The 12,071-nt window shown below is 35.6% G+C and overlaps 1 protein-coding gene across 1 annotated transcript; it reads left to right on the top strand.

The window, feature by feature from the left end:
• The first annotated feature begins 2,353 nt into the window (after window positions 1–2,353).
• On the top strand, window positions 2,354–4,692 carry LOC116264690 (tryptamine hydroxycinnamoyltransferase 2-like). The gene is made up of 2 exons (XM_031645037.2): window positions 2,354–3,386; window positions 4,128–4,692. The coding sequence occupies exons 1-2, from the start codon at window positions 2,445–2,447 to the stop codon at window positions 4,500–4,502; spliced, it is 1,317 nt and encodes a 438-aa protein (XP_031500897.1). The 5' UTR covers window positions 2,354–2,444; the 3' UTR covers window positions 4,503–4,692.
• Window positions 4,693–12,071: the final 7,379 nt, after the last annotated feature.

Consider the following 12,071-nt stretch of genomic DNA (forward strand, 5'->3'; position numbering starts at 1 on the left):
AAAATTGTTTGAGATAATATCCAATTAATGCCTCTTAATATTTTCAATAAATCAGGGAAAAAGTTGTGTGCATTTTATCATTACAAACATTGTAGCGCATCGATGATTGCCACCCAAGAGTTCAGGTGTGTTTTTTAAAAACTTCCATTATCTAATACCACTAAAAAGATCAGATTTGTTTCCTAAAAACTTTTGTTAGCAAACACTTAGGGGTATTGATCACGTTTACCGTCCAAGATTTAGGTGTGTTTCATAAAAACATCCTAATCTTAGAGTAAAGAAGATAGTGAAAACAGTCAACCAACTTGCATGATGTTGCCCATACTTTGAAGCTAACTCTACCTCAGGTCAACTCAGAAGAACCAGGGGTGGAGTTTTAAAAAATTGGCTAAGGGGTGCTAGTTATATAATTTTAAATTTTTAAGGGGCATCTGTATGTAAATGACCACGAGTTTCAATACGAAACAAACATTTTTTTGGGCTTGTGTGGGCAATCGCCACCATAACCACACCTGCCTCTGCCCTTAAGAAGAACAGAGCACAGAAACAAGGAAAGAAATATTTGGTGCATGTCTTCCCAATTTTTATAGATGAACCTTCTCATGAAGTTGCTTCTAAGTTCTCAATTCCACCGAATACATCATCGGAGCAGCTGTTGACAAATTACACATTTCTTCTGTAAGGTATTGAGCAAAGAAAGAGAAAAGAAAAAAGAAAAGAAAAAGAAAAATATTGTTGAAGAATGAGGTTACAAGAGGAGAAGATTACCAATGAGGAGAAGAAGACTATTACATCACAACTGGGGAAACTCTAAACCTATTCATAGAGAGATTAGGATCATTCTAAATGTGAATAATTACTAGGTAATGAGAGTTTAACATTAATGTAACTTGGTGGTTTACATTAATCATGGTGGTTGGGAGTAGGTGATTCTTCTCCAGACTTCTCTGGATCAATGTTATCTGGACACTTCCTCAACACCTTCTATATATATTGGTGCAGTTGATAACAAATTACACAGAACTTCTCACTTTGGTAAGCACTCTTCTGATTTTACGTGCCCTTTCAGCTTCTTGTTTTCTTGTTGTAACCTTTTCCCATTTTGCTTCTTTTTACCATATTTCGGCATGGATGTTCGAATGAAACAACGTGATTTTGATTCCATCTTTATTTCATTACAAGTTGATAAGTGTTTCTGGTTTTCTATTTGTGCGCTCGTGTTAATTGTTGAGCCTTGCATGTTATTAATGATTTGCGTTCTTGAGTGATGGCTTGCCTTTAAACTTTTTCTGTTAGTAGAGTTGTTCAAATGTGATGATCTATGGGTTTGTGTAATCTATCGTCTTGACTCGCTTCCTGATTAGCTTTTACAGTCATCAAATAAAGATAGAGATCGAAAAGGGAAAAGGTTTTGAATGCCCTTTCATGTTCTTCTACCTCGAAATAAGCATACCTTTAATTTCCCATAAAGAGTTCGTTAATATCCTTTCCTGGAAGGTTAAAGGGAGACATGCATGATTTCTTGTAACTAAATCCGGTGGCTTCTCCAACCTATAATGCCCAACAATTTGTGTGATGATATTTCAATTCTCTGGTGATTACCTTGGTTGATGCTCATCGGTAATTTGTTGCCTTTGTTCATTTCGTCAACTTTGTAATGTAAAAAATTTCGACAGATAAAGTTCTAGAGCCGATGATTCTTATCAATGTTTCAAAATCCAGTGATTCTGGAGTCGACTCATCCCTTCTAAAAATCCAAAAGTAACGACTCCAATATCCTCAAAATTAAAAATAAATACATCATACGTGAAGTTAAACTTAATTAATCTTAACTTTTGATTTGTACAATACAAATTTAATAATTGAACAAAAATTCTAGATTCTTGTATTTCAATAAGTTAGAAGATTTGTGTCAAAATTTAAGTAATTGAATAATTAATCAACTTGCTAATTACAAAATACAAAGTTTATCACTAATCCTTGTTTGTTGGAAGTTGTACTTTCTTCCTTATTCCTTTTCTGAATTTTTTATTCTCTTGGTGATAGAAATCCTCACATTTTGGTAGTAAAAACATCCTCCTTTTTTCACATATAATCCCTATAATAGGGCATCATGTGGCTTTAGTGCAGAAACCAAAATGTACCATTCACAACTGACATCTTATAAGTTAATAAAAAACAGTCGCTATATGGCTGAATGCTACCGGCCCATATATATGCCAACATGTACATGCTTTGTACGTTCCCCTTATTAGGGTTCACATTTCTCTCATGACCTGCCCTTTTAGCTTCTAGTTAGTTGATCGTCTTGCTTTTTCGAAGTAACAGAGAAAACCACTCTTTGAGTGGCAGACTTAGATCATCTCATTTACAGCTTTATAGATATATAAACACTCAGTCTATCGACCAGGAGAAGAACACTTCTTTGAAGATACTATTCAAGCATGGAAGTGAAGAGACTCGGTTCTACACTTGTGAGGGCGACCCCAGAGCGAAAAATGCAAGGCTTGGAAGAGAGAATTCCATTGACCATCTTCGATCAAGCAGCCTCCAACCTCGTGATCAATGTCCTTTTGGCTTTCTCTCCTCCCACTCCTAATAACGATTCCATGAAATCAGCCTTGGCCAAGGCCTTGGCCAACTTCCCTCTTCTAACAGGCAGACTATCTGCAGCCGATCACGAAGACAAACACCCATGTGTCATCCTCGCTGCAGATGCATGTGTGCCTGTCTTTGAGGCCAACGTAGTCGACTGCAGCGAGCTCGCCGATCTTCACCTCCATGAGCCTAGTGCTGAGCTGAGCAAGCTGCAGCCACCAATGGAGGCAACGAACCAGCAGGTCATGGCGATCCAACTGAATCGACTGGACTGTGGAGGCCTCGTCGTTGCGGTTTCTTCGAATCATAAGGTTGCAGATGGGCAGTCCATGAGCAGCTTCTTAGTTGCATGGGGCAAAGTCCTTCGAGGCAAGGAGATCGAACCCATGCCACTCCATGACCGATCGTTATTCGCTCCTAGAGATCCTCCTGTTTGTGAATTCCCCCATGAGCGTGTCGAGTTCACCATGGAGCGAAATCATGTGCCTCGAGTTCTCCCAGAGGATCAGCCGGTTGTCAACATCGTCGTGCATTACGCCGATGAGTTCCTGAAGAAGATGAGGGAGACGGCGAGCCAAGCGAGCGGAGACGACAGGCTGACCAGATTCCAGTGTTTAGCGGCGCATGTGTGGCGGAAACTGACAATTGCCCGTAGGTTGGAGGAGACGGAGAAGGTGAACATAAGGATAGCGGTGAACGGGAGGCCGAGATTGATGTTTCCGGAGGAGTTCTTCGGGAACTTGGTGTTGTGTGCATATCCAAGTGCTACTGTGAAGGAACTCTTGCAGGTAAGCCTTCTAGTTCAGTATAGAAGACTATAGTATGTCAGTTGTTTACAGGACAATTCTGTCAAACTCAGCTAAAAGATTGTTTTATGTGAAATGTTTAGAATAATATCCTGATGGTTTTAAAATATATAACACAAAATTGAACTTGTTACGATTCCATTATGGTGATATTACCACAATATTTTTCCCTTGTGTATGAATCCAAAATTTAGAAAGGTAAGCATGGAAATATTAGTGTTGCAGCAAACAAGAAAGTAGATAAAACTCATAATGTCATATTATTGTGTTTTGTTTTATATTTTAAAATTTTTGAATTGATGGGATTTCTCTCATTTAGTTATAAAATATACCTCAATTATAAAAACCACACACACAAAAGAACCACAAAAATACGTTGTCTGTATCAGATATTTTTATAAGTTTCTTAATGTTAAAATTAATCTTAGAATCATTAGAAAATCTGACTTACGTATTAGATTTTCCATCTTTTTTCAGTATGTAATAGACATTTTGCATCCATTTATTCTTGTGACCGGAAGATCCATAAACAGAAGATAATTGAACAATGTATCGCCATCTATCGACTCGTATATATAAGCGCCATCTTATGTATTTAAGAACAGATCTGCATCAAGTACTTCAGATTCCAATTTTAGCATCAAATAGCAGAGCCCAAATATTGAAGAACCCCGATGGGCTAATTAATTAGTACATCCCGACGTTCCTCTTGTTCCCATGCAGAAAGATGGCCTGGGCCACGCGTTAAAAGCAATCAAGGATGCGGTGGGACAAATGGATCGCCGGTACTTCCAATCCTTCATCGACTTCGGCGAGCTGACGAAAGGCGAGAAGCTGATCCCTGCACCAGAAGTCGAGGGCGACCTTCTTTCGCCAAATGTGGAGATTGATTCCTGGCTCACCTTTCATTTTCATCAAATTGATATCGGTGGCGGCAGCGCCATCTACGCCTTCACTCCCTCTTGGATTCCCGTTGAAGGCGTGGCGATCTTCGTTCCCGCCTCCTCGTCCAAGAACATGGGTGGTGTCAATGTGCATCTCTCTTTACTTGCGCACCAAGCAGAGATCTTCAGAAACATTGCTCACTCTCTGGAGTGATCTTAGTTACGCTCCATGGTCATATTTGACAGTGCTGTCATTCCAAAGTTACATAATTCAGAGGTTGATGATGGCTGCGGCTAAGAAGTTGGTACAGGCTGTTCAGTGAAGCCCTTTTCCAGTCCTGTTTGTGTGGTCTACGTCTTCATTTTTTATGTTATCTATAATCTCTAATGATCTGCCCACATAATGAGGCTTAAATAAAGCTCTCCTTTATTTACTTTTGTGTCACTATAATTAAACAATCATGCATTTACTAAATAGGGTTCATTGTAATTTTTGTTATTATTTATTGTTAGTGAACAAGAGGAGTATTTCATCATACCCACCCTTCCCCATCCTCCCAGTAGCAAACCTACTTCATTAGTCAGTTGTCTAATAGAGAGAGAAAGAGAGAGAGAGAGAGAAAGAGGAGTAGTACCAACATTAACGAGTTTCAAGGAGCAGGTAAACCCCAAAAAAGAAAGATTGGTAGGTACTATAGCCCAGACCGGTTAAGATAGACACAAAACTAGTTTAACCAAATATTTTTTGTGCAATTTAACTAATGGTATCGAGAGTAGCATGATGGGGATTAAACATATATATGTCACATTTCTTAATCATAAAAAAGATTGACAACTTTTTTAAAACCAATATTTTTGGTAGTAAAAGAATCAATATTTTACATAAAAAAACTTAAATTAAAGTATATACTAAATTAGTCTTCATGAAAATATTTACATGTTTATATTTTGACCTGAAGATGCCAATGTACTTACATTGCATGACCAAAGACTAATAATTGGCAATGCAAAGCCGGTACCATATTTGAACGATTTAAGTTGATATCCTTCGGGCTCATTTAGCTGCAGGAAAAGTATGCTACTGTTTGTATAACTGTCACAACAGATTGAAGTAGAATCATGAATCCTTCAGGTTTTATACTTTACTATAGTCTTTTTGGAAACTTTTCCATTACTTTTTCACTTTTACTATTTTGTCACAAGGAGCTTCTTTTGTTGTTCATATTGAGATCAACCCACATACTATGGGATTGAATATGTTTTAAATAGTTGGAGTACTATCGATTTTTGTTTCTAGACCAAAAGCTATGTTCTTTGAAACTAAAGAATTTGACGATTTTATATATTAATTTTTTGAGTGCCAAGGAAATTATGTGGCAGATTCCTTTATTCAAGATTTAATCCGCATTGCTGTTTGTGATTTTATTATTGGAGGATTTAAGGCTTTTAATCATACTGAATACATGTATGCTCGAAGCCAAGATTGGGCATATTTTAATTCTTCTCGATTGAAGCTGACCCATAAGGTGTCAAGAGGGTGCAAGGGCCAGGCCTTCTTAGATTTTTAGAAAATTTAAAATCAATACTCAACTTTTTTTGTCTTTCTGAGTTTTCTAAAAAGGTAATTAAAATTTATACCGAATTTTTTTTGAAAATATGTTGTATAAAAGAATAAAAACAGATCCACCTTAAAATTTAAAAAAACATTAGTAAGTTATCTTGATTTTTTTTACCTCTATCACTGCTACTCAAGCCTTAAAAATCCCAACTCATACTCCACTTTACTAAGCTCAAAAAGAGAGCTCATGGAACCAGGCATAACTAGTCTATTTTACAACTTAAAAACACATGAGACTATAAAGGATCAAGTCAAATACTTACTCTAATCAAACAAACAAAAAGGGCTGTAGTAATTTCGCGCATGTTACTCTAAGCTCATCATATCCTATGAATTTGTCCTCAAGTACAACTAGCTTTCCTTGTAGAGTAATGACTTATTCTTTTAATGCTGCATTTTATGCTTTGAATTTACTTTTGCATCTACTTGCATTAGAAAATTGCTAAGGTCCACACCTAATATTCCCATTGTATGTAGTGAACCTTGTCAATCTTCTACCATAATCACTTGGAATAGCACATGACCGTGGATGTTCCCTTAGGCAAAGTAGCTGTCTTTTCATTTAGCTTTTCCAAATGCATTACGTGTAGACAAAGTTAATATACAGTAACTTATATACTCCAAAGTTGGGCTTTACCAGTGTAAAAAAAATGTAAATGTTTGTGTACTTTCCTCAATTCATACATTCCTCCATAATCTAAAGAAACATGTATATTCCTGTAAAGCTACCGATCTCACATCGAGAGCAGCTCCTCGGGTCATCAATTGTCTCCGACTTTGTCAATCAACTGGGGGGCTACCCTTGACTATATGACCAATTATGTTTGTTAGGAATGTCAAACTTATCATATATTGAACTCGTAAAACAAGGTATAATGTGAACGAATAGTATGTAACATTCAATCATTAAATTTTAATAAGACAATGATAATCCTACATGTTTTTAAAATCTACTTTAAATGAGTTAGGTAATTCTAATCACTTGTGGAAAATCAATGGTGTGGATTCGGGGTATCATGTTAACATTCCAATATACATCGTAAAAATTTATCATTCTTTGCCAGTTGGCTGTTTGAGGATGTTCATATGTAGTTTGCTTTTATAACCATGTCTCAAATTTGCAGTGACAGGAGCTCGAATCAATCCTTGTGTGTTTCTTGGTGGGGTTACTATAAACAAGTGAACTAAAACATATAGTAATTTTTCGTGATTGAAAATATTAAATAAAATTGTTGTTGAACAAGCTTCATCTCATACCTCATCTTCTATGCACTCATACATTGATGTATATACTATCACTGTGAAGTCATCTAACAAAAGTATATATTGTTACATCATAAATAAATAAAAGCATGAACAAGTGTAGAATAATAGTGTCATCATTTATCAATACAAAATACTGGCATTATTTATCAATGTAAAATGGAAGGCTATCATGTCAATCCATGGAAAACATATAATTACTATGATAAATTAACTATGTAATAATAATATTGTGTAATTCATACTAGCTATCTATAGAAGAATGATTAACCATAAATTTTTGTACATGTCCTAGCCAAGTTACATTATCATTAACATTATCAGCACCAACAGCTAGCACATTAAACAAGTCCAAATCTATATCACATTCGTTATTAGTGTCAACCGCTTCTCTTCCTAAAATGTCATACATATCTCTAGGTCTTGTTTTGATACAACATGTCAGTCACTTTTTGTCGGGTCCTCTACACAATAAACTTTGTTTTGCTTGTGATGCTAAGATGAAATGTTCATTTTTTCATACATCTAATGTTGATTTTGATGCACGTGAATCCAAATCTGCTTTGCATGTCACGAATGTGAACTAAATATATCGTACTATTCCAATTTGAATAGAACAAACTTTAGGTTTTACATATAAGTGACTTCTACAATGTCTGTGACAAATCTACAGTATGCAACTCCACCAATGACATGATTCTTATCTCTTCAACTCATGAAACTAGAGTGTATGTGCATTAATGAGTAAACCACTATTTTGATATTGTATATTTATATTTTTTCTTTGTATAAAATTTAAACTCATTATATATGAAGCTCTTGTATCACTATGTAATTTCTCTAGGGACAATCATACAATATATTCTGGTATGTATGTATTTTGATGGACACATTATCAATGAATTTTTCATATAGAAGATATGAATATTTGATGTAGTAGACTGATATTCGAGACGAAAGCTAGGGGAGTGAATGGATTAGATACTCCAGTAGTCCTAACCGTAAACGATGGATACTAGGCATTGTGCTTATCGGAACAAGTCAATGGACTTTTATAGTACCAACACATACATGATTTTGAAATCAATCTAAAAATTTTGCTTTATGAACACATTCAATAGAACAGTGTTGTCAAGAGAAAACATTGACATGTCCTCAATATCCTAAGAGCTTCGAAGCTTCAGCCAATTATACCATTGCGTTTTTGGGATGAATGTGTACTAATGCCATAAAAAAAATTGATGGAAAGCCAAACTATTCGCATTTAAATGTTATTGGATGTCTTTGTTGCCTGACAATGTAACTTCAAGTCCAAAATTCAACGCAATGGCTAAGAGGTGTGCTTTCATAGGCTATCCTTTTGGACAAAAGGAAATCAGTTTTATGATCTAGAATCTAAGAAAAAAAAATTATAGTCATGATGTCATTTTTAATGCACAAGTTTTCCCTTTTAAGTATAATGAAGACTCAAGTTCAATATCTTTTTTTCCATTGCCTATTGAAGTTCATTTCAGTAAACATCTTGAAAGCTGGATTGACGAATATGGGTCTCAAGGGTGTGACCATCTTGAAAATGGTAACGAGCAACATGTTCATGAAATTGATGAAGAACCATCACTTGTTACCCATTCAAACCACCACAACATAACTGAATGTTGATTCTCCTTCAGATGACAAACATATACATAATGATGAAAGACACCATCACAGATCCACCTTGAACATACAAAACCAGCTGAGAAGATCCACTAGAAAACTGAAGCTCTAGTCCTTAGAGTTTTTTACTATGAGTTGTATCAACTAGATGACGCAACGCAACTAGGTATCCTATCCTTCAAAGAAATACCTCTCCTTTGACAATTTTTCTTCCACACACAGAATAGTGTTTTTTCTCTCAATTTCTTAGTAGTTTGAACTAACTTCCTTTGAGCAATATTCACAAGATACAAATTGGGTCAAAGCCATGGAAACTTAAATTGTAGCTTTGGAAGAGAATGCGACTTGGTTGCTCGTTGAGCCTCCAAAGGATGTTGTATCTATTTAATGCTGATGGGTATGTCACATCAAATGCATGTCTAATGGTGAATTTGAATGCTTCAAAGCATGTTTGGTAGCTAAAGGCTATGTGCAACTCAAAGGACTAGACTTTCATGATGCTTATGCACCAAGTGAAAAAACTGGGCACATATGAGTTGTCTAGTGTCGATAGCAGTAAAAAAAAAACAATTGGCAACTTCATCATATGGACGACTACAATGCTTTTCTGAATTGAGATTTAGAAGAACATATCTATACGAAGTTTCCACCGGGGTGTGGTAAATAGGTTAAACAAGAGTACGTGAGCTATGTAAGTCTCTCTGTGGTCTTCAACAAGCTCTATAGAATTGGTTTTCTAATTTTTTCTCGGTTGTGTTGTTATATGGATTTTGTTAATATAAACACGATAATTCTTTCTTCATATACCAGAGAAATTCAGTTTTTATAGCTGTTTGGCACATGCGGATGATCTTATTATCATAGGTAATGAAGAGCAATTGATACAAGAGTTTAAGAACTACATACATAAGCAGCTCAAAAGGAAAGATTTGAGCTTGCTTAAGTACTTTTTGGGTGTCGAGCTAGCAAGAGCGAAACAAGGGATATTCTTGTTGCAAAGAAAATATGTTTGTGACATTCTTGATAAGATTGGACTCATCATTAGAAATCCATCTCATGTGCCAATGGAGTAAAAACTAAGGTTGTCAATGAATAATGGTGAACCATTGAAAGATCCATCAGTCAACCATCGCATGGTTGGCATTTAATATATCTAATGATCACATAATCTATCATGCATTCTGTGCATGCCTTGAGCAGATTTGCAATGTCTCACATTAGAGAATTGTAATGCAGTTGTTAAACTTCTTCATTATCCCAAACAAAGTCAAGGGCAAGGAATCTTATTCTCAACAAACAAAGATTTCTATATGACAATGTATAGAAATGTAGACTAGGGTGCATGCAAGGATACTCGCCGCTCGGTCATTAGCTATTGCCTATTTTTGGGTGGAACACTAATTTCCTGGAAGGCCAAGAAGCAACAGAAGCAACATTTAGTTTCACATTCATTGGCTTAGGTTGAGTGCTGCACCTTAGCTGGCATAGCTTGTCGACTGGTTTGGTTCAAAGGTAAACTTGCAAGTGCACATAACAGAACCAATTCTATTGCTTTGCAATAACAATCAGTTTTACATATCTCCAAATCCTATCATGCACGAGCACAACAAACACATAAAAATAGACTGCCACTTGGTGCGCCATTTAATCAATCATGGAGTAATATGTGTTGAGTATATTTTTTCATGACACGATGTGACTGATATCTTCACTAAATCTCTAGCAAAGGGGCAGCTTTGTTTCTTGAAGAGCAAAATGGATGTTTATGACTTGCATGCCCTAGTTTGAGAAGGGCCTATTGAAGAATTAAACAAGGCATAAATTGATTTTTTTGTTTTTGTGAATGGGCCTGGATATATCAAAAAACTTCTAGCATTTGTGTGGCCCATTGTTCAAACACATGAATAGCATTATATTATAAGTTTGATTTCTTTGTGATCAATACATTCTTTGTACACGCCATAATTATTGTGTTACGATTCTTTAAAGCAACACATGTATATATGCAATAAAAAAAGTTGAAATGAAGGACACACCCTTTGGTCAATTCAAAAAGCTTGTATCATTGCGAGCTTTCTCTGCTTCATTGCAGTTTTCTTGAGTTGTACACTTGTTGCTGCTGCATTGCCACAGCCTTTGTTATGCTATATTGGCTTTTTGTACAACCTTTTACAAACACATGCTACGTTATAATATGAATACTGTGGTAAGTTTAGATTTCTTTAATTTAGTGGTTGGTTCCTTTGCAACCTAGGTCGTTTGGTGAAAAATGGTCAAAATCCCAAGAGATTTGGTTGTTTTATGAGACAACAGGTGAGAGGATGGACTCCATCCACCTCAATGAATGAACACGTGCCCCAAGAGTTTGGTCCATTTATATTATAAAAGGAAAATCAACTTCGAACGGGTATTCGTTGTTCCATCAAAATTCAAACATATTTTCATATTTTTAAGAGGATTGGTGCAACAACTATGGCAAGGGCTGCTAGGCGGCCAATGTTTTTTCCAAACTCTCGGGGCATCAATCATTTGTGCTGCAAAAGGGAAGGAACTGATATGTAAATAATGCATAGCAAGACACCTATTCCGAGACACCATAAAGCATCCTTGGACCTTGGGAGGATAAAGAAAAGGGAGACTTCGGCTTTCACTCTGACAACGGGAGTATCCTCCCCCCTCACTCAAACATGTTGTAACATTCTAAATGTACTTTCTTTGTATAGAATGTACTTTCTTTGTACTTTAAATTGTCCTTCTTTATCCATTTAAGTGGATGGATAAATCACATTTTCCAAAGGTCAATTTTTTAATAATTTAAAATTTTTGACAAAAATAATATGCCATATAAGGTTTCAACAAGCCAACCAATTAAAACTATTAAATTTTCCTCAAAAAATTTAAAAGTTTTAGTTCTTTTGATGTAATAGCAAATTCATTATTCATTTGCATTACTATAGTCAGCTTGTCCGCTGGAAGCTGGTTATATACATCGTGTCGTGTATGAATTTTTTGTGTACCATTTTAATCATGACAAAAAAGGTCCATGATGAATAAAAAAGAAAAACTTTTGTAGGATTAAAAAAGAAAACAGAAAAAAAAAAATTAGAGTTCAATAAAGGTACAATATGTCAGTTCACATGTCATTATAACTATTATACCTCTTTAAACTACATAAAAATGTCTTATTTTTTTGTCTGACTGATAGCATTATCTCTTATTATGTCATATTTCTGTTGTTATCTCCTA

Source organism: Nymphaea colorata, chromosome 11, assembly GCF_008831285.2.
Source record: "Nymphaea colorata isolate Beijing-Zhang1983 chromosome 11, ASM883128v2, whole genome shotgun sequence".
Lineage (NCBI taxonomy): Eukaryota > Viridiplantae > Streptophyta > Magnoliopsida > Nymphaeales > Nymphaeaceae > Nymphaea > Nymphaea colorata.